Source organism: Typopeltis vanoorti, chromosome 8 (genome assembly GCF_054136105.1).
Source record: "Typopeltis vanoorti isolate ZY-2024b chromosome 8, IOZ_Tvanoo_1.0, whole genome shotgun sequence".
Classification (NCBI taxonomy): domain Eukaryota; kingdom Metazoa; phylum Arthropoda; class Arachnida; order Uropygi; family Thelyphonidae; genus Typopeltis; species Typopeltis vanoorti.
Genome location: NC_143556.1, coordinates 13,542,649 through 13,567,476, shown reverse-complemented (window position 1 = coordinate 13,567,476; position 24,828 = coordinate 13,542,649). Strand labels below are relative to the sequence as shown.

Below are 24,828 nucleotides of genomic sequence, written 5' to 3'. Positions count from 1 at the left end.
GTTCTTTTTGAAAGTAAAGCAATAACTGACTTAATTCTTTCTTCATTATTATTTTTACAAGTATTCAATTGAAAAAGTTGTTTGCTTAATGGTGCAATTTTTTAAAGCCATTATTTTTGTTTTATTATATACTGTATAATATAACAATGTAATATAATAATCATGTACAGAACCAGCCTTTTGCCTAAAATTAATAATAGAGAAAATAAGAGAATATAATTTAGAAACACATATTGCATTTATTGACTTTGAAAAAGCATTTGACAAAGTTAAAAGAAACATGTTATTTAACATATTAAAAGAAAGACAAATACCAAATAATATCCTAAAAGCTATCACAAGTATATATGAAAATAATCAAATACAAATAAGATTAAATCATAAGCTATCATATACAAGAGAAATAAACCAAGGGGTCTGACAGGGATGTCCCCTCTCAGCAACTCTTTTTAATATCTACTTAAATGAATAATAATAAAATGGAATAAAAATTTACATCAAGGAATTAAACTTTCTCCTACAGTTAACTTAAACACTCTCCTCTTTGCCGACGACCAAATAATAATTACAAATTCTGAAGATAACTTACAGAAAGCTATTTTAGATCTAAATGAGATATCCAAAGATTATAGTATGATAATATCAACGGAAAAATCAAAAACTATGGCCTTTAAAGGACAAGATCCAGCAAGAACTAAAATAGTAATAGATAACAAGATCTTAGAACAGGTGAATTCATTTAACTACCTAGGATGTATGATCACATATGAAAATGAAAAAGATATAAATGTAAAAATTGCAAAATATTTAAAAATAACAGGTGTAATTAACTCTATATTTAAACCAAATCTAGTTCAAAAACAAACCAGGCTAAAAGTATACAATACATTAGCCCTACCAGTCTTAATGTATGGAAGCGAAATCTGGACAATAAAACAAAAAGACAAACAAAGATTAACAGCAGCAGAAATGAAGTTTATGAGAAAAACTGCAAAGTATACCCTATTTGATCACAAAAGAAACGAAGATATTATAAAAGAATTAAACCAAGAACCAGTAATAGAAAAAATTAAAAAAATATAAACATAAATGGATGGAGCACGTTCAAAGAATGAAAACAGAAAGATTACCAAAACAAGCCTTAAAGTACAAGCCATTAGGAAAAAGAAAACCAGGACATCCTCTTAAACGATTCAATGATGACGTCTAAGGCCAGAACAGGCCATGCTAGGCCTAAATCCTTGATACGCATGATGATGATAATATAACAATTATTATATGTACATCATGGCAATGATGCATAAACACTGGTGAGCAATTTTTGCATGCGTGATTTTGTTTGCTATGGAATGTGCAAAATGTATGCACTTCATAGAATGAAAGATTTATGGAAAGAGAATGAAAATGGTGAGTGGGTTTGTCATGAGTGTTTCAAGAATAAATGCCAGAAATGTGAGGAGAGCAAGAAGAAAAAGAATGAGCGATGAGTGGCCTGAAAATAGTGAGGTTGATGTTACAATCAAGAATGAAATGGTGGAAAATGAAGAGAATGACATGGTCATGGAAAAGATAGTGTGTTCACATAGTTCCCCACAGAACAAAACGTGAGATTGAGCAAACGTAAGTTTCTGTTGTTTAGCAGTTCTGTCGGAAGTTTTTGGTATTGAAATCACATTATGATGTAAATAAAGAGTTTAATAAAAATAAGCAATTAAAACCCGGCAAGTTTCATAAGTCGTAAGACTTACGAAACTTGGGTTTTAATTTTGTGTGAAGAGTAAGGTTATAAAAAACTTTACTCCTCAAACAATATAAAAAACAGCCTAGTTATAGTTGCAAAATAAAATACTTTTTTTTAAATATTAAATTCATAATATAAATTCATAATCAAATAAATTAAATTCATAATTATTATTACTTCACACCTCCTGGAGTCCAAGGACTCATCGAGGGAGGACACCTACTTTACAGCTGTCTCCACCACTCAATCTACCAACTACAATGAGCTGCAACTACACCAACACCATCTACCGCGAACCACTACTATTTTCACAGACAATCACAAACATCCATGCCCACGGTGGGATTCGAGCCCACAGCCTTTTGGCTGGAGAGTAGATATGCTAACCACTCGACCAACCAGGCCGGCTGCAAAAAAGGGTAAAAGGACAGTAAAGGAAATTCCAAGTAACACAGTACACATAAAGACAAGTGACACAAAGGTTGCTCTACCACAGTTAATCCGTTAACAGCTCTAAAATCACCGTTCAGGAATTAAAGGCAGATGGGGGGGGGGGGGTAATTGCATGATAAAAGGTAGAATAGTGATGAAGTTTTGGGCCATGAAAAATGCTGGGGTGGTCTGGCTATTTCATCTACCTCGGCCAGTAGGGAGGTTAAGCGTTGTTCATAAGCACATGTAACAACTGATAGTTTAGTTACCGTTATTTGGTTAGTATTTGTAAAGCAGTATACAAGTGTATATTCCTGATTATATGGTTTAAAGTAGTTGTCACAATCGGTTTATTTATTTATTTGTACGGAGGAGTTCCCTCCCTTTTTCTCCCCCCAACCCTAATGGAGCGAGTTGAGCCCCCTCATGGGGAGTTAAGTATTTATGGCTGCAGATCCATGTGTGTTCACAGGGCCGGTTTGCCTGCTTGCGGGGTGGAAAACCCCAGATAAACTGGGGAAAAAAATCCTGCTGTCCACACCCAAAGACCGGCTAACATGGCTATGGCTGAGGAAGATCCTTAAGCTCCTCACATCGGCGATGGGAATCGAACCTAGGACACTTCTTCCCCAGGCATACGGTTGCAAAGCGCACAGCCACTAGGCTAACCGTGCAGACGTCACAGTCGGTAAGAACATATTTTTAAATGAATTTATTATTCTTATTTTACTGTTACTTGTTTATCTTAACAAAACCAAGATATTACTGTTTCTATTTTTGTATTTTTTTAGCTTTTAACATATTTATTTATTTTATCTATTTATATGTTTATTTTGGATTTAATCAATATTTATTTCAATTTTGATAGTATAATACACATAATGGTGCCAAGAAAGTTTGAATTTGGAGCTAGTAAAAGAAAAACAGCTAAATAGTCAAAAGGGGGCAATTTTGTCTTTCTTATGTTCTTCTGAAAATGAAGTGAAGAATCTCATAGAACTGAAGTTGTACTTCAAACTTCTCAGAATGAAAGTGAAATATTGGTATCAGTATCAGGAATGAGATGAAAGTGAAAATGAAGAACATCAAAATAATGTGAAAAACATAGGAGGAGAGAAAGAAGCAAATAAAACTAAACTCGGGTCTGGTTTAGTCCCAAAGGGATGTAAAGAGGGGAAAATAGTTCCACTGCATAAAGGAGGATCCAAGACTACTGTTGCAAATTACCGACCGATCAGAATATCAGGAGTCGTTGTTAAGGTCTTGGAGAAAGTAGTCAAGGGAAAAATACAGGAATGGATTGATGAAAATGAGATACTGTATGGGGGACAGCATGGTTTTGTGAAGGGTACATCATGCCTCAGTAACTTGCTCAGGTTTTATAACACAGTGACGGCTGAACTGGATAAGGGTAATGGGTTTACAGTGATACTGCTGGACCTGGCTAAAGCCTTTGACAGGATACCACATGGAATTCTAATCCGTAAATTGCAACATATGGGGAATGGATAGGAGGTGGTTGATGGAGAGATATCAGAAAGTAGTTTACTCAGGAGTAGAGTCTAAAAGACGGCCTGGGACTAGTGGTGCACCGGAGGGTTCTGTTCTTGGACCACTGCTGTTTAATTTGTTCATTAATGATATAGGGAAGGATCTGAGAGGAACGGTTCATTTGTTCGCTGATGATGCAAATTTGGGTAGGGCAATAGTGAATGCTGAAGATGTCAAAATTTTGAAGGATGATTTGGATAGATTGGAGGTCTGGGCTAAGGAGAATGGATGTCGATTTAATGTAGCAAAATGTAAGGTTATGCATTTTGGGGTGAAAAGATTAGCAGCAGTATATCACATTGGTGGAACTGTACTCCAGGAGATTGACGAGGCCAGGGACTTGGGAGTGTTGGTGGATAGGACAAATTACTGTGCCCAGATTTGGTTACCTAGGTGTCTTCTTGATGGAGAGGAGGTTGAGAGGATCCAGAGGCAAGTGACCAAGATGATAACAGATCTATGGAATGAACCTTATGAGAACAGGTTGAAGATTTGTGGGTTGCAAAAATTGGTTGATAGGCAGAAGAGGGGAGATATGATTGAGACATTCACATTGCTGAAGGGTTTCTACAGGATTAATTCAGAGGATATTTCTGAGAACAGGACTGGTGGTGGGAGGACTACAGGACATCCATGGAATTCATGGAAGCTGGGCAAGAGTGTGGTTAGTAAGGGTGTTAGAGCTAGGTTTTTTTACTTTTTAGAGTGGTGAATGAGTGGAATAAGCTGCCAGAGTCTGTTGTGGATGCTATGACAGTGAATGAGTTCAAGGCAAGGTATGATAGATACTGTGTGAATGTCGAATAGTTTTGATGGACATGATGTTTAGGGCCTCCCTCGATGAGTCTGTAATAATAATAATAATAATAATAATAATAATAATAATCATCAAGAGGATTTTGAAGAAAATTTTCAATTAGAGTCTATACTTACCAGGAAGCAAGCTATCTCTTATCCTCCCGATATAGCAGTGTGGTCAATTAGTATTAATGAACAATTTATCAAGCATATTTTAATAAATGTGCCTCAGAATGTTGGTAAAATCGAAAATTAAAAAAAAAAAAGAATACACAGAACACAATAGAATATATGTCAGAAATATAAATGAATTACCTTTTTACTGTAAAAAAGGTGAATGGAACAAAGGAGAAAAGAGAGTGGCTAATTTTTTCAGAAACCAGCAAAGCAATTTACTGGTTTGTTTGTAAATTGTTTTCTAAGTCAAGTAATATCAGAAATTAAGGAAGCTGCTTATTTTACAATAATACTCGATTCAATGCCAGAAGTTGCCTGTAATGACCAACTAGCTATTATATTTAGGTAGGTACGTTACCGCATATTCTGATATTACAGAAACATTTATCAGGTTCATCAGTATTACACAACATAATTCCTTATATTTAGAAGAGGTAGTATTAAAAAAATTAGAAGGAAAAAAAAATGTGCAGAAGGCAAAACTATGAGAATGTTGTCAATATGAAAGGTGCCTATAATAACCACAAAAACTTATTCTGATTATCGGTTTAATATAAATATGTACAAGAACACCGACTACTTTCGCTAGCATACTGTCTAGCTTTGTTAAGACTAAAAAAGGTGAAAAAAAAAAAAAAAAGCAAAAAAATGAAAGAATACAATATAACTGTTTCTAACGGTTAGGCAACTAAATTTGACAGCTCACATGACAATGTATGCATGTAACGAGATGCTTCAGTCATTATTGTGAATACGCGTTGCATAGTTTTTAGCGTACTGTAATTCCACTATACTTAATGAATTAATCAGATTTTTCCATGTATCTTTCAATACTGCTCCTTGATTTCTGTTCAGGTTATTTCCTGTTCGTAGGACCACTGCTGCTTCTTTGAATATTCGGTATCTGTAATCATCCTCTATATATGGCATTGAGCTGTTTTCCCAATCTATTGCGTGGTTAGAAGTTGAGAAGTAATGCACCAAACCTGAAGTATCTGTTCTGTTGTGATTTACATCTCCAACATGTTCCTTCTGTCTAATTTCCAGGCTTCTTGAAGTTTGGACTATGTAAGAAAGTCCACAAGTGCATGGTATTCTATAAACACCTGCATATTTGAAAAATGGAACGCTGTCTTTCTTCTTCTTCACTTCACTGGGCATCTACAGATGCCATATGGTCACTCTGATGCTCGGTGATGTGCCACACCAGGCCTTGCCATGTAGTCCTATTGTTTGCTTTTCTGGCGGCCTCAACTCTCTGAGGATCAGTCACTCCACACAAGTCATCCATTCATCTCATTGATGGTCTACCCCTGCCTATTTTTCCAGGAACTTTACCTTCTATTGCTGTTCTGAGAAGTCCCCTTTCATCCTTTTTATGTGTCCAAAATATTTTAACTTTCTTCTGTCAATATCCTTAAGAAGCCTTAAACTTCTGCTGATCTTTTCTAACACCCATTCATTTGTACGCCTTTCAGTATATGATATCCTCAACAGCCTTCTGAAATCATATCTCAAAAGCAGATATCCGTTTCTTATCTGACTTCTTCAGGTTCCAAGTCTCACATCCATAAGTCGCTGTTGGAAAAACAACTGCATCCAAAATCCTCAACTTTGTTTCCATGGAGATAGATCCATCCTTCCAGATTTTAGACAGGTCTCTGTTGTTTTAGCCATTCCTAACCTTTTTCTGACATCTTCTGAAAAGCAATTCTTCACATTAATAATGGATCCCAGGTACTCAAACTTGCTGACTTCCTCAATTCTTTCTAATGGTTGTAGTTGGTTTAAACACAACTCTGATGTTGTGAGGCTTCAAAATTCTAGCAATTTTAGTGGAGACTGAACCAACATAGGGGATGACTAAGGATGAAACGTACTGAGTTGCTATACTTTGTTGGAGGTTATTTTTATAAAGCAATTTGTTGATTATGTTTAGAGGATAACCATTTTGAGATAGGGATTTCGATATTTGAGAAAGATCTGTATGTACATCTTCTTCATCTGTGGGCTCTATTTCGTAATGTTTTGAGCTCTATTTCGTAACATATGGATGATGCTATATTTTTGTGTATGATGATGATTGGAAGTAAAATGCAGATACCGTCCAGTATTTGTTGGTTATCTATATATAGTAAGTTTAATATTACCATCCTCTTGTCTTTTGACCAGTATATCTAAAAAAGGTAGTTGTTGATTTTCCAATTCTAAAGTAAATTTGATTTTGTTGTGAAACGAGTTGATTTTATTTAAGAACACATTTAAGCTTTCTATTTTCTCTTTCCAAATGATAAAAACATCATCTAAGTATCTCCACTAGACTGATGGTTTTGGAACAATGTTGGCTAGAATTTCATTTTCTAATTTCTCCATGAACAAGTTCGCACATGGTGGTGACAGGGATGGCTAGACCTTCCAATTGTTGATAAACGATGTTGTTGACTTTAAAGAAATTGGACTTCAGGCAGTGATTGCAAAGTTGTGTGATATCACTAGGAAAGAGATCTTTTATAATGTCTAAATATAATATATAATGACTTTCTCAACTGGAACGTTCGTAAATAAGGAGACCACATCCAGACTGGCCATTATGTCTGTTTATGAAGACTCTGATTGTCTGATTTTTCCTTTTAGTAGGTTGGCAAGGTGTTTGGTATGTGGGGAAGAATCTGCCATCAACGATAGGACCTTCTTCTTTATGCACTTTGGGTGCACCATAAAGGCGAGGTGTTATAGGATGTGAAGATTTTAGTTTTCTTTTTAACTCTTCAGACCAACTATTCATATTACGAATCAGAAGGTTTGTCTCGTTATGGTTAGGCATGGTTGGATCTTTTCAAGTATTCTGAACGTGGAACGGTCCGATAGTAAATTATTGATCTTACTAATATAATCTCTCTGGAGTTCAAAATGACTGTGGAGTTCCCTTTGTCTGCTTTAGTAATTATTATATCTTTGTTCCTTTGTAAGTTCTGAATTGCCTTTCTATCACAGGGAGTGGTATTTAGTTTGGGTGGTTTTGCTGTGGCAAGGATGATTGTGCTTTGGAATCTAATAATATTAGCTATTGCCTCCAAGAGAGGATAAAACCATTTTCAATACCACAAATGAAGTCCATTCTTGGTATGTTAGGAGCAATTGAAAAGTTGAAACCTTTCTTTAGAATTTCGGATTCTTGTTTAGAAAGGCAGTAATCTGACATGTTAAAAAACCACTTTATCATCTGGGAGACAGAATTGTATTTTTTCTTACAAAGTTCTTCAAATTTTTTTATTTGGGTAACTTTGCTAGACTGAAAAGTTTTTTCGTAACTATTTTGTATCATGTGGTCTATAATATTCTAAGTTGAATAGTCTAAACTGTTGGAAATATCAAAATTATTCCAGCATTTAAGGTCAATAACGTTTAATTCGCACCTGATGTGCTGGATCCTTTCCCTAAGTAGGGCAAATGAAGTTTTTTGGTAGATCCTTTTTGCTTGTTTAGACTGAATATGTCCTTTGACGATCAAGAACTTTGGGATGATGGAAAATTGTCTACACCTCCTGAGGAAGGTAAGATGGTTCAATAACTGCCTTTCTGCATTTTTCTTTCATTTTTCAAATATGCAGGTGTTTATAGAATACCATGCACTTGTGGACTTTCCTACATAGGCCAAACTTCAAGAAGCCTGGAAATCAGACAGAAGGAACACGTTGGAGATGTAAATCACAACAGAACAGATACCTCAGGTTTGGCGCATCATTTCTCAACTCCTAACCACGCAATAGATTGGGAAAACAGCTCAATGCCATATATAGAGGACGATTACAGATGCCAAATATTCAAAGAAGCAGCAGTGGTCCTACGAACAAGAAATAACCTGAACAGAAATCAAGGAGAAGTACTGAAAGATACAAAAATCTGAATAAGTATAGTGGAATTAGAGTACGCTAAAAACCATGTAACGCATATTCACAATAATGACTGAAGCATCTTGCTACATGCATACATTGTCACATGAGCTGTCAAATTTGGTTGCCTAACTGTTGGAAACGGTTACCGTATTCTTTCGGTTTTTTGCATTCATTATTTTTTTTCATCTTTTTTAGTCTTGACAAAGCTAGACAGTATGCTAGCGAAACTAGTCAGCGTTCTTGTACATATGTGTATTAAACCGATCATCTTATAATCAGAACAAGTTTCTGTGTTTATTACAGTATATAAAGACCAAATATGAATAGTCTAAATCAGGGGTCACCAAACTTCTTTGACCATCGACCCCTTCAAGAGTTTCTTTACTTTTTATCAACCCCTCTATTTTACTATTAGGTAATAATAATAATAATAAGATAAGCAAAAAAGACACTTGTTGGTAAATACGTCATTTTGGCCTACTTGATTGGCCTCCGTAACTATTTTCATGACCTTGCTCCAGCTTACAGGTCCTATTCATGTTGCTGTTCCCACAATTCACTCTTAATTGCATTGTCATTCAGGATAGAAATAATTTAAGTTAACCGAATTAAATATTACCCGTACAATGATGTCTTATATTTTTCTATCAACCCCTGAGCTCGAATAGCCCCTAGCAACGTTATATCGACCCCTGGGGGTCAATATTGACCACTTTGACAACCACTGGTCTAAATGGACACATGAAACATAAAGTACGGTACCTAGAAAAAGAAAATGCAGAACGGCAAAGTTATTGAACCATCTTACCTTCCTCAAGAGGTGTAGACAATTTCCCATCATCCTCAAGTTCTTAATCATCAAAGGACATATTCAGTCTAAAGAAGCAAAAAGGATCTACCAAAAAGCTTCATTTGCCCTACTTAGGGAAAGGATCCAGCACATCAGGTACAAACGTTATTGACCTTAAATGCTGGAATAATTTTGATGATATTTCCAACAGTTCAGACTACTCAACTTGGAACATTATAGACTGCATGATACAAAATAGTTATGAAAAAACTTTTCAGTCTAGCAAAGTTACCCAAATAAAAAAATTTGAAGAACTTTATAAGAAAAAATACAATTCTAATAACTGTCTCCCAGATGATAAAGTGATTTTTAACATGTCAGGTTACTGCCTTTCTAAACAAGAATCCGAAATTCTAAAGAAAGGTTTCAACTTTTCAATTGCTCCTAACCACATTAAAAAGAAGAGGATTAAAATAGTTCTTAAAAGGCTCAGTCTTGCATTTACATATACATTGTGAGATAACACATTCAAACATGAACTAATTCTTCAATGAAGTTTCTCACATTAGTTTCACAAGGAAAATGTTTTATAATATCACTCATTCAAGCTTAACCAGCTGGCTCCAGCAACATGAAATTTGACCAAGTTCTCCTGACACAAGCAACACTATCACACGTTAGTTATAGAATAGATATTCTTACCGGTATGATCATCATAGCCTGCACATTATGGAAAACTCTTACAACACTTCTAGGCACTTGATAATCTTCCACTATAAGGAACACAAAACTTATAGTATCCCTGAGTTCAATAACTTATTTATTAAGACTGGAAAATGTATTTTTTAGCTCGTAATAACTTATCTTACGATAAATCTCGATCATATTATTATCCTTTCACTCGGGTAAATTCCTTTACAAGGTGACAGGAAACTATAAATAAATATGTATGAGTTCAAAGTAAGATTCATTAAAATCAGAACAAGTTTCCAAATCCTTGTTACATCATATGATCCCAGGTTAGATCACATCTCACGACCTTCCCACACACTCTCTCCAATTTCCTTCTGGTTCCTTTTTCCTATATCTCATAAAATATCTCTCTTTTTCCCACCCAAACTTGTTTTTCTCCGGTCTTTCAATTTACAATGAAATTCCCACATGATCGTTGTACAGTTCCCACCGCTAAGGCACGTGCTATCTCAAAATAACTTAGTTTTCTGACAGTAGCCAATCAAATCACATTAGCAGAGTCCCTTAGAAATACTTTCACTTTCAGTAACAACTAATAAAATTCATATATTACAATTTGCTTAGGATACATTTACAAGATAATAAAAAGAATTTATATAAGATAAATAACTAAAAAAATTACAATTATTTCAATGAACAAAAAAACAGTAAGTGTTTAAATTACAATTTACTTAGGAGCAAACTTAGCTCAGGAAATGCAATTCATGTTAAAGCATGAATGAAGTATTAATAATCATAAAATTCTTCATTCACAATTTAACAATAGGAAAATGAGATTTTCACATTTCTTTTATTGTAATCTAAGGAATTTGAGGTGTAAGATAGACTGAATGAATAACTACAGAAAAAATAATAACAAATGAAGAAGATAAACAGTACAGTGATTGAGATTACAATTACAGAGGAAGTTAAGCCCCCCCCCCATACAGACAAGAACCACCATAAAACTTTTAGCTGAATACTATGTTACTTTTTTTAATATATATATTAATTGATATCATCTCTCAGAAACAAATTTATCATGTTAGAGGTTTAATAAGGTATCAGCAGCACTAAGAAAGGATTAAAAATTATTTTAATCCTTCCAATATTTCATCTCAGTCACTGAGACATCTTCAGGGAGTACAAAGTAATACATACAAAGGCAACATAATACTAAACGAAACATGTGGATATAACATTAATGTCCTCTATGGGCATTTGGAGTAAATCAGTTGTAAAATGGGATCCCTGAGGATTAATGTTGCCCAAAGTTTGAGAAGCTTCTTGCATCCATATTTATTTAAATTTGGTTGATTTCTGAGAGCAGTTCAGATTCCAAAAACAGTCCTTTTTTTTTTTAAATTTACTGTAATGGAGTATGGTGTTTTTTTCCCTAGAAAATCCTATGCATGGTTTGCAAGACCAGACTGCTGCTAATGCTGTTAATACTCCATTAAACCTCCAACATAATACATGATGTCCTTCCAGCCTTTAAGTTTTAACATGTAGAAACAAATTTAACTGTGAGAAGACACACTAATGTGGAAGTGAGATATATTTTTGCCTCTTTGAGTTCCTATTGTATAATCATTAGATGGTCTTATCTTTTGTATTCAATAAGAATTTAAGATAGATATATAGAATGGGAGAAATATTAATTTCTATACCAAATGTGATCTATTGTGTAATCATTAGATGGTCTTATCTTTTGTATTCAATAAGAATTTAAGTTAGATATATAGAATGGGAGAAATATTAATTTCTATACCAAACGTGATCTACAGAGAATATCATCTGTTAGATTTCCTTAAAAATATCAAGAGAATAACTTCATATACAGAAATGTGTCTATGGGAATCTCCATGGAATGCAAAAACTCATCATAGGAAGCTCAGATTATCCACCAATACCAATTGCACCTCTCTATTTGAAAGCCTTTACCAACAAAGCCATTGCAATAGACACTGGAAACCCATTCCACTTATTCACCATTCTCTAAGTGAAAAATCTAGTTAGCCTTACTATCTGCACTTACTCAATTTTCAGGGATAATCACTTGTTATTCCCACAAGGACTGAAATATTTTTTTATCAATCCTGTATACAATATGGAATGAGTGGAATGAAAAAGACTCACTAGAATCCTGGCAAAAGGCTACAGTTATTCCAGTTTATAGAAAAGACACCTGTAAAGACTGTGAAAATTATCACGGAATGAGTCTTTACAATAGTGGCTACAAAACGTGCAAAAATTATATAAACCAAACTAGTGAGTCATTACAGTGATAAGATAGGAGAGGAACAAAATGAACTACACAAGGGAATATTCTACAGATGGTTACTTTTCTTTGAAATCACTACTTGAAAAGAACAAAGAATTCAATAAACCAATGTTTTCCCCCAAGTGTGGCACATGTAGTCCCAGAGGTACGTGGATGATCTTTAAGGGGTACGAGGGATTTTTTTGAAAAAAATTATTTTCACACAGATAACTAAAATATCTGCAGAAAGTTTTAAATGAAATGTGTCCCTTGCCAATTTCTGTTAGGACAGGTGTCCATAAAGAAAGGGGGATCAAATGGAAGGAGAAAAGTGAAGTTGAATTTCTTCACAAATAAAAAAAATATTTTAAACTGCTTAAAATACACTAATTGCCTACAAAAATGTTTAATGCAAATTGGAAGAACATTAAGTATTTAAAAAGTATAATTGTTCACCTGTTACATCAAAAATGTAAAGCAACTGTGTGTTTGTAGCTGTCCTGTTTGTAACAGTGGTAAGTGTACCCACTCACCAACCATCAGGCTAAATTAGGCATGGATAAACGTTTGTGATGGTTTTTAGGTGGAAGATGAATTTCATTGCCTGGTGAGAGACCACAGCCCTGCTTATTGAAGGCCTGAAGTGGCTTGAAAAAGTCTAGAGTATGGTTTCCTGACTATGCACAAATTTATTAAATACAAATTATATAAAATTGATAAAAAATTGAAAAAGAAATCGTCAGCCGACCCACCATGGTACCAAATGTACTATAGGTTTACAAATAACTTTTCGTGGGTGGGAGAAACATTAAAAAAAAAAAAAAGAATTAATAGTAAAGAAAGCTGAAAAATTTGCATTAGAAAATGAAATTTAAAGTAAAACACACACACACAGTATATCAAAATTTACTTCTTTGAAGTCTAAGCAGTGTCTCTTTTTTGGAATGTTGCTGCTGTGGCTGATGCAACTGGTCTCTTATACTCTTTTCAGAAGAATATACTTTTTTATTTTTTTAATATTGTTTTTGTTTATGTGTAAACTCCTGAAAATCATTGCACATCATTCTTTTGAAATAGGCTTATATAATTATTACTGATTTTACTATGTCAATATCCAATCAATTTTTTTTTCTTGCTTCATAAAAATTTGCTAAAGTGAAAATTCTTTCTGCTGAAGTGACGGAACTAGGCAGTGTCAAAATAAATTCATTAATAGTTCATCATCATCAAATTCCTGCCATGTACCCTCAAGGGGTGTACAGGATATGATAGTACTACATGAAAAAAATTACATCATTACTAACTTCCTATCTACAATTTTCCTCCAAATCAGTCCATTACTTGTCAAGACTCCAACATTATCAGATCTTATATTTCTATCGTCTGAGGCACTATGTACCGTATCAATCCACCTATATCTTGGTCTTCCTCTGGGTCGTTTTCCTGCCAACCTGGCAGGGAACACTTGTTTTGCTAATCTTTCTTCGCCGGTTCTATTTAAATGACCATACCACCTGAGATTCGCTCTGCTAACGCATTCCTGGATGGTGACAATGTCAAGTTCTTTCCTAATATCCTCGTTTTTAATATGATATTGCCATTGATGCCATCTGTTCACGGTTCTAATCTTTCTCAGGACTCTCATATCTGCGGTCTCTAGTCTTTGGTCAAGTGTTTTACTTCTGACCCAGCTCTCAGATCCATAAGTTAAAACCGGTTTGAACACTGTCTTGTATATAGCTAATTTAGTGTTCCGACTAATTTCTCTCTTATTCCATATGAATTTATTCAATTGACTTCCTACCATACCAGCTTTGCTGATTCTGTTGTCTATTTCTATATTTAATTTACCATCTTCATTAAAAATTGTGCCTAAGCAGCTGAAATGTTTCACTTGTTCTACAGGTTCTCCATTCACAATATAGTTGACATTTTCAATGATTCTGCCTATTTTCATTGTCTTTGTCTTTTTACTGCTGACCTTCATACCATATCTATTACAACAGCTATTCAATTTAGTCAGAGAATCTTGCAGACTCGTAGCAGATTTATTTAGAAGTATAACATCATCCGCATAAAGCAAAGAGCTGACATTAACATCTCCAATTTTGATAACATGTTTAATACCACTTTCCTTCATAATGTGATCCATATAGAAAATGAATAACAAAGGGGATAATGTACATCCTTGTCTCACACCAGATTTAACATTAAACCATCTTCCTGTACTTCCTTCAATTCTAACTGCTGACTTACAACTCAAATAAAGACTAAGTATTGCTTGATATAATGCCCCATTGACACCATATAACTGTAGCGTATTGAATAGCTTCTCTCTTGGCACCTTGTCATATGCCTTTTCCAAATCGACAAAACTTAAATACAGATCTCTGTTATATTCCCATGCTTTCTCGACTATTTGTCGTAAAGTGAAGATCTGATCCCGACAGCCTCTATTTGGCCTGAATCCAGCTTGTTCTTCACCAAGCTTTTCTTCCACAATTCTTCTCAACCGTTTCTCAAGTATATTTGCATAGATCTTGCCTGGAACACTCAGTAGGGAAATACCTCTGTAATTCTCACATTCAGTTTTATTTCCCTTTTTATATATGGGTACTATGAGAGCTCTACTCCAATCATCGGGAATTCGTCCCTCTGTCCAGGCTTTCTGAACTATGCAGTGCAGCCACTGTAAGATTCTTATACCACCATACTTCAGCATTTCTGGTCGAATATCTGGTCGAATGGCTACTCCTTCTTTTCCTTGATTATCATTTCCTGAATATAACATTTTGTATTTATTGCACAGAAAGATCTCACCAGCTTGTCTTTTTTGTTTCAGTCACCCCTATTATGTCGATCTGGTACTTATCTAATTCCTCAGCTAGCTTCATGTCTTTGCCATTCAGGCTTCTATGTTGATAGTACCGATCTTTAACTCTGGTGATGTTGAGTTGGGGTTTGTTTTCAGATTTGTTCCAGTAGCTGACTTTTTGCTGTTCACCCTGGGTCCCTTGCGAAAACAACGGGGGGGCTTGTTTAACCGGGCGACGCCCCAACTGGCATGAAATTTTGTCATGTCATACCATCATATTTTATTTTGGTTTAACCAATAAGAATACAATTTGGTCGGCTAAATCCCAAATTACCAGCTCATCCTCGTTCGTTCAGTATCCAAGTAGATACCCAATAGGTTGCACCACGAGAAGGTGAGGATTAGACATTAGGTCAGAAGCTCTGGTCAGTTCTCTGCATTCGTTTAAAGGCTATGTGGAGGGCTCCTCTCAGTTATACAGCTTTGACCCTTAAGCACATAGTTTTCATATAATATTGTTATTATTATTAAAAAAAATTGAGAGACATCCAGGGAGTCAGGACTCATTGAGGACAGCCACATATTACCCGTACCAGCTGTCATATGGTTCTTGAATTCATTCACATTACTTGTATCCAATGGCATCCATTGGATACAAGTAATCATTGGAGGTTGGATAAAATCCAACATCCAATGGCAATCTATTCCAATCACACACCACTCTACAAGAGAAAAATCTAGCTTTCACCCCTTTCTCAACAGCATCAATTCTAAAGGATGTCCTCTTCTCCTTTCTCCATAAAATGAAAAATTCCATTGACTGATACCCTATAAGATCCTTTCAGAAGTTAGTAAGTCTCAATCATATCATCCATCTTTCTCCTTTTTGATAGTATCTGCAGTCTAAAAATTCTCTATTTGTCTTCATAATCAGTATTCCACAATCCTGATAATCATTTCAAAAACACTAATTTACACTCTCTCTCTCCAATGTATCATCATGAAAACCAGCTGACAAGACTTGTGAACAAGTGGCCAAATGACTTGATTATTTTTACATGCAAAGGTTTGTTTCAGCATTGCAATTATCCTCTGAGTTGTATTTGCAATCTCTCCTATATGGTACTTGAATTTCACCTTCCTATCTATTAACACTCCAAGATCCCTAGCCTGATCAGTTTCTTCTAGCACAATCCCACCAATATAATATGACATTGGTTGCTATATTTGAAGTCTGATTGCTCCAACTATGATAAAGTTATTCCAATCTATATCCAACCTATGTATCAAATTCAGTTGTGGAATAATATAACAATATTATTATTATCTGAGACCTCCAGGAAGTCAAGGACTCATCAAGGGAGGCTGTAAATTACCCAATCCAGCTATCATACCTACCCTCGAATTCATTCACACTAGATGCACTCGATACCATTAAGGGCAATTATTCTACTCATTCACTGCTCTCTGGGAGAAAAACCTAGCTCTTACCCCTTTCTTGACTGCAAATAAATTTAATTTCCATGGATGCCCTCGTGTTCTCTCCCCACCTTATATATAAATATATAATAAATTATATATTTATATATAATTTTATTTTAGTTGGTTAGAATGTTTCAGATTCATATCCATGATGGTACATTGACTTCAAAATTTTCTTGAATGGCAGGAAATATCAAGTAGAGTAATGTGGGCTAAAATCGGAATGGGAAACTAACAATGAGACTTATTTGTGCCTATGGTTCCACAGAAGGTTCTACTAAGGAAGAAGTGAAGGAATTTTTTCAAGGCATTAGGAAAGGCAGCTGACACAATGAAAAAAGGAAAAGCTGGACCTTGTTGGAGATCTAAACAGCAGAGTAGGAAATGATTACCAGGCATAAGAATGTTTTGGAAAATTCGGAGAAAAGAGTAATGCTAATAATAATAGTAAATACCTGCTAGATTTTTGTTCAGGACATGAACTAGTTATTATTAACACCATGTTCCAACATAAAAATGTGCAAAGATTCACATGGAGAGAAGAAGGAACAAAGAAAGCAGAAGAAGAAGAAAAGTCTCATTGACTATGTTATTGTCTATATCAGTGTTTCTCAACCTGTGGTCTGCAGGCAGATTTAGTTAATTAAATAAATATATATTTTTTAATTATCCAAACAAATTAAAATTGAATAAGTAAAAATTATTGAAATCAAATGGAGACTTAAAAAAAACAACAAATAGCGTCAGAATGTTCAAAGGCAAAAGCAATAAAACTATATTGTTGTTCACTCTTCACCACTCTTTTATTACTCATCATTCTGGCACTATAATAATTTGTAGCAGCAGAATGACGAATAATAAGAGGGGTGAAGTGAACAACAGTATAGTTTTATTGCTCCCACCTTCCCTTGCTGTTTTGTCAGATTTGAAGTGAACATGTGTTATTCACATTTCAACCAATTGCTTATTGTTTATTGATTTTTATTACTTAAGGTTTTTCTCCTTCAACCAAGGAGGAAGTATACCTTCAGAAGTGTTAAATGATACTTGGACAAGTGTGTAATGAGTTAACCCCAGTATTTATATATTTATATATTTTTTGAAAAAGTGACTTAGAACTAGGATGTTGAAAAGAAGAGCAAATGAAACATGTGATGCTAACCCTAATTGTGATACACGTGTTGTAAGGGCGAGTAAATCTTATACTATTAAAGTAGAAGAAACAAGCAGTTGAAATAAAAAATACAGTAGGAAACATAACAGTTCATATTTGGAATTCGGGTTTACTTGGTGTGGAGATGAAGTGAACAGAAACCTCAATGTGTTATGAAGTGTTGTCGAACGAGTGCATGAAACCTGCGAAACTCCGACATTTAGAAACAAAACATTGTGATGTGAAAAATAAGCAAATTGAAAAATAAAAGCCAATTTCAGTGACGTTGAGCAACATTAAATCATGGGAAAGATGTAGTTTCAGCCATGGGTTCGATTAACAGCAAAGCACTGGAAGCATCTATCTCTTAAGTTTGCACATAGTGAAAACAGGGAAACTTCATTCTTTCAGCTATGAGGTTTTTTTTCTCATTCTACAACTATGTTTGGCAATAAGTTACTAAAAGATGTTGATTTGACGCCTCTTTCAATGACACTGTAGGTCGTAGAATTAATGATATGGCAGGTGATGTAGAATCTCAGTTAATCGAAAGAGTTAAGAAGAGCTCTTATTATGCGTTATAAATAGACGAGACTACTGATGTTACAGATGATGCGCAGTTAATATGCTATGTAAGATATGCAGATGATGATGATGATGATAACATTCATGACGATATTCTGTTTTGTAGAACTTCATCATCCCGAATAACTGGAGAAGAAATATTTCACATTACACAAAGGGATCCAGTAGGGAAAATGCAGGGCTTTTGTTCGGATGGAGCTCGTGCCCTTACAGGCAGGCATAGTGGGGGTTGTTTCTATGGTCAAGGAAGTGGCTCCGGATATGAATCGGTATATTGTTTCATACATAGGGAAAGGTTGGCTTCCAAGGGAATGCCACCAGAATTTAAAATGTGCTATACAACGCTGCAAAGCTAGTTAATTTTATTAAGGCTCGACCACTAAATAACAAGTCATTTTCAGTATTGAAATGGAGTAAATATAGAACTTTTTTATATGAGTATACTACAACTTTTGCATGATTCTGAAATTCGCTGGATTTCCAGTGGCAAAGTACTAACAAGCTTATTTCAATTAAGGCATGAAATTTTATTGTTTGTAAATGAATGTAATTCTAATTTTACATCACTCCTTGTTGATGAAGCATGGTTATCAACACTATCCTATCTTTTAGACATTTTTTTTGAAATTAAATGAACTAAATCTCTCCCTTCAGGGAAATTCTTTAACCGTTCTTAATGCCTATGACAAAATAAAGGCATTCGAAAAAAAAACTGGTGTTGTGCATTAGTTATGTAAAAGAGAGATAATTTGCAGCTTTTCCAGCATTGAATCCTTCTTAGCAGAGAATGATCTTTTTGTTGATTCTGAGTTTCTGGAAAGGGTTTGTGACCACCTCAAAACTCTGAAACAGAATTTCCGAATAACTTTTATAAGAAATTTCTGTGGGTTCGAGATCTATTTCATGCTTATAGTCACAAGAATGACCTTTTATCGAAAAAAAAGAACAGTTAATTGAGTTTTCAAGTGACAGTGGGCTTAAAATGTAATTCCGTGATCTTGATTTGGCTCGATTCTGGATCTCGCCTTCAATGAGAAGTGAATTTCCCGAATCATCTGAAGAAGCACTGAAAATCGTCATGCAGTTTTCTACAACCTATCTTTGTGAGAAAGGATTTTCATCACTCCTTCAAAAAAAAAAACAAAATACAGAAATCGTCTTAGTGTGTGTGCCGATCTTCTACTAAAGTTGACCAATATTGAGCCAGATATCCAGCAACTCTGCAAAGGCCGAGAAGCTTAATCATCTCATTAAAAGTAAGTAGTAACATAATTATATCATATTATTTATTTGGACTACAGTTTCCGATTATTCTCGTTACAGGTTTTGGAATTAATCCATTTCCAAAATCGGGGATGAGACAGTTACTCAAAGTGACGTCACGGTGAGGCTCAGCTCTTCCGTTTAGCGAAGTTCCATATCTCGTGCAGTCGCTTGTGTTTCTGTACAATCCATGACTGTACGGTCATGGATTGTACAGAAACACACATCACAACATTACAAATACAAGCAGCACACTGGACGGATATAAATAACACACGATTAATGAATCTGCCAGATTTATGATGACCGCTGTTGTGCCTCTGGATAAAACAGGGAGGATATAATTAAAACCACCATCATAACACAATTAGTACAAATCACATGCATACAGTATATATGGCCTATGGTGAGAAAATGCGCCCGACACATGTATGGCACTTTGCGACTGACATCGTTGGTTGGACTGTTTATAGATATCAGAAAGGACCTCACATAACAGGATGGCTTAAATTTTTTGCTGATCATGGAAAACTTGTCAGGGAAATAAGGCGATTCGTATCAGCTGGAAGTATGTGTGTGTGTGAGGGGCATTAATAGCTTTGGGATGTTCTGAGTGAAATTTTTGGGTATATGCAGGGGATGGTTTGGACAGGACAAGGGATGACATCCATGATGGAATTCATGGATGTCGAGTTCGTATTCAGTATTATGATGAATGGAGTAAGATAAGAACAACATTTTTCCCTCGTCGCACAACGCGCTTAGCGAATGGAACAGTTTACATGTCGGAGGTCAAATCAGTGAGTGCATGAAGATAAAAGTTGTTCTGTAAATGGGGATACATATAAAATATAAAAGTTGCTGTGGATAGATGAATGTGGATTAAAGATAAACGTTGTTGTGGGCAGATGATGAAGGTATCAGCGAGATGGCACTGACATTCCCCATTCATTTACCCATGGTACCAACAGCGCTAAAAATGTTGTTGTGGGGTGAGCTTAATGAGTGTGGGCAGATGAATGGGGTTAGCATATAAAATATAAAAGTTGCTATGGGCAGATGAATGGGGATATTAGTGGGACAGCGCTGATATACCCATTCATTTGCCCACAACAAATCAGAAACTGATATACCTTTTATTTGTTTAATAAAAATAAAAACTTTGTTCAGTGATGATACACTTTTAATCGTTTACTTCCAACTTAATTATGTTTCCATATGTATTTGTAAATGTAATATGTATATGTTGGAAATCCCCATATACATTTAAAAAAAAATTAAATAACTTAGTGGTCCGTAGAATTGTTTTAGGCATTTTACTGGTCCTTGGGCTTCATATTGAAAAGAAGGGTGTGTAAGAAAGTTCTGAAACAAATCAAAGTTGAACAGTTATCAAATGTGAACTGTAGACTCAAATACATAAGCATTATTCAAGAAATGCTGAAAGAGTTTGAAAACAAGACAAAACCTTGGAGATTCTGTTGCAAACCCTAAAGAAAACTCTGACTGATTCAGCCAGAGAGGCATGTGGTGAGGTAATCTGCATGGATAGAAAAATTAGAACTCCAGGTGGACTCAGGAGGTTAAAGCAGCACTCAAGGAGAAGAAGAAGAAAAAAGCATACTGAAAGTTCCTGGCAAGTAAGTCAGCTTGTGCTCTTAGGGAATATAGAGAAAAATGTAAGAAAGCAAAGCATTGTGTAAAATTAGCTAAACAGCTTTGGTAAGAATCTTTAAAATAAATATCGGGAATGTGGTAAAATATTCTGGAGGCTACTGAAATAGCTCAGAAATAGAGGAAAGAGTACTGCAAAAGGAATTAGAGATAATTAAGGAGACATGAAAACTGAGGATAAAGATATTCTTGATGTATGGAATAATTATTTTCAAAGATTGCTAAACAGTAGGATAGCTAGGTGGGGCAGCACTTTTTTTTTTGAGTTTTCACATGAGACAATCTTATTTTTCGAACAATTCTTTTATTTATGTTAACTTACTAATTTTTATTAATTAATTAATAATTAGTTTTTAACAATTATACTTACAACTAAAATAAAGAAAATATAAATATAACAAAACCGCTACATTTCCCTATCATACTATAATTCAAATTCTTAAAAAAAAAAAAACAATAAACCGCATGGCACAGTGATTGAGAACTATTCAGAATGAGTTTATAGAAATTTTGGGAGAAAAAGTAAGGAAAAAAGTTATCAAGCAAGTAAAAGAAGCGAAGTATTTTTCTATGATATTCGACAGCACCCCTGATATTTCTCATAAGGATCAAATGAGGCAAGTTTTACCCTATGTTATGATCGATGGGAATAAAGTGAAGGTTGTGGAATCATTTGTTGATTTCATTGAAACAAAAGGTAAAACCGCTGAGAATATTTCAACTATGATTTTGCAAAAATTAGAAAACGCCAGAATTGATAATATTCAAAATTGTAGAGGACAAGCATATGATAATGCTGCTGTCATGGCAGATCAATATACTGGCATTCAGAGATGCATCAAGGAAACTAATGGAAAAGCAGAATTTGTCGCACGTACAAATCACTCGCTGAATTTGGTGGGTGTAAATGCAGCTTCTGTTGCTGTGAATTCTGTTACTTTTTTTGGAACTGTGGAGCGTTTGTTCACATTTTTTTCTTCCTCAACCCACCCCTGGGATAATCTGACTTCATTCACTGGTCAAAGTGTCAAGCGTGTAGTAGAAACTCGGTGGAGTGCACAGGGAGATGCTGTGAGTGTTGTAAAAAAAATTACTCGAAAATCTTAAGTGCTGTAGAACATTTAACTGATGAAGAAGAAAATAGTTACCAGGTCAGATGCTGGCATGCTGCTTGTTACGTTACTGTCATTTTCCTTCCTGGGCTTTCTTAGCCTGTGGGAATCCGTCCTTCTAGAAGTTAACAACACACAGGCCTACCTCCAAACTAAAGGATTGAATATACAACAATGTGACATAAAACTCAAGGCTTTAAAAGCATTTTTAAATGAAAATAGGGACATATTAGTTAAAAATTCAGTAGATTATGCCAAAGAAATTTGTGATGATCTAGGGACAGTCATGGATTGTCAGTATAGAAAGAAGAAACTGATGGCAAGCGAAGAAGCACCAGATGCTGAATTGTCATACAAAACTGAGTTGAGGAGAGAAATGTTTTTTTTCACTGGACAGAGTGATCCAAGAAATCACCATGTCATTTCAACAGCTTCATGCTCTTGCTGAAAAATATGCCTTCCTTACTCCATCAAATCTTTTGAATGATAAATAAGAATGTCAAGTAAATCATAATCACGATGACATTAATAAGGAAGAGTTCCTCGTTGAGAAAAAAATATTTTAGAGTTTTATTTCTGTTGCTGCTACGCAAGACGAAACAGAGACATGGAAGGACGGTCTCCTTGATCTTTTACAGTTTATACTAAAATACAGTCTCGAGAACTCAGTTCCAACTATTGTAATACTATTGCAAATTTTCCTCACAATTGCTGTAAGTGTTGCTAGTTGTGAGAGGAGTTTTTCTAAATTCAAATTGATTAAGAATTACCTAAGATCTACAATGAGTACCTTGCGTTTAATAAATCTTGCTATACTATCTATAGAACAGCAACTGAGTGATGAAATAGACTTCAACAATGTAATCGATGATTTTGCTAACAGAAAAGCAAGAAAAATAACATTTTAGAATGTTGGAATTAAAGTTTTACTTCAAAAATAAACAGTGTTTTAATTTATTTCCCTATATGTTGTTTTGACTTTTTGTAGTGTTTCTGGTGTGTATTGAGATGGGTAGCAAACTCAGGGACCGCACTGGGTGACAAAACACTCAACAGGAATGCCATCTGAAATATATATCTGTACTTGAAGTAGAAAAAGCTATCACAAACCTGAAATGTGGAAAGGCAGCTGGAGTAATGATATTTAACAGAAATGTTAAAATATAGAGGTATAAAAGTTTTACAGTGACTAACTACATAATTCAAAAAGCCTGGTCAGAAGATCAAGTTCCAGATGACTGGAGTAGAGCACTCAGAGTATCCATTTATAAAAAAAAAGGGGAATAAAGCTGAATGTGAGAATTACAGAGGAATTTGTCTACTGAGTGTTCCTGGTAAGATTTAAAAAAATTTTTTTTTTTTTTCAATATTTTAAAAATTACCTTTTCAACAGATTTCGAATGTGTTCTGCATCTACTGTAGGAAAAAAATTACGCAACTTCTGTACTAATCCTTCATCTATTTGCACCTGCTGAGATTCTTGTTGCTGTAAAAGTGGAAGAACCAATTGATTAATATACAATGGGAGGACTGAGTTATTACAAGTTTATATTCTGCTTAACAAATCTACAAAGAAAATAAGAAAAGGAAGTTTGTATATGAAATATCTTTGTAACTAAGCTACTTGTAAACTTAAAGAGAATAGCAACTCTCACCACAATGCATAGCATTATACATTTCTCCATGTTCAAATTTCTGTAAGTGTTGTAATGATTTATGTCAAAGTTTCCGCAAACAAAAAAAACTGTGAAAGTAGAATACAAATAAATAACTTACTGACTGAAATTAATTATTTTACAGTTCCTCAATAATATCCATCTTTGAATTAATTTTACCACTGAAGAAGAAAAAGAAAGGATGTTAGCCTTCTTGGATGCTTTCATTACAAGGCCCTCTTGTGTATACCCACAAGCCCACACAAACAGGCAGATTCCTGTAGACCACTTCACCACCTGCCCAGAAAAGCAGATTTTTAAAACTTTGGCCTCCAAGGTAGAAAACATTCATCAAACTCCTTAAAAAAACAACAAATCCCTACTCACCCAAACAGACTTATATTTACCATACACCTTATATTTACACCTAATTAAACATAGTCTTCTTCTTCTGCAGCTTGTCCCACTTAAGTGAGGTCGCTATTAATGATGAGTCTCCTCCACATCCTCCTGTCTTTGGCTGTTACCACATCCAAGTTCTTCATCCTCAAGTCCTCTTCTACTAGCTCTCTCCATCTCTTCTTTGGCTGCCCACGCTTCCCCCCTTCTTTGCACATCCATCTGCATGACCTTTCTTCCCACATATTTGTCCTTCCTCATCACATGACCAAACCATCTCAACCTTGCCTCCTGTATCTTCGCTCCTAAG

General features: G+C 34.9%; 1 protein-coding gene across 1 annotated transcript in view; it reads right to left on the bottom strand.

Annotated features, from left to right (window-relative positions):
- The window catches only part of LOC150103744 (uncharacterized), a 342,969-nt gene that overhangs the window by 117,615 nt on the left and 200,526 nt on the right, over window positions 1-24,828 (bottom strand). Inside the window, exon 5 of the mRNA XM_090396790.1 lies at window positions 23,847-23,950. Coding sequence (XP_090252916.1) covers window positions 23,847-23,950 — 104 coding nt within the window. The remainder of the gene's footprint in view (window positions 1-23,846; window positions 23,951-24,828) is intronic.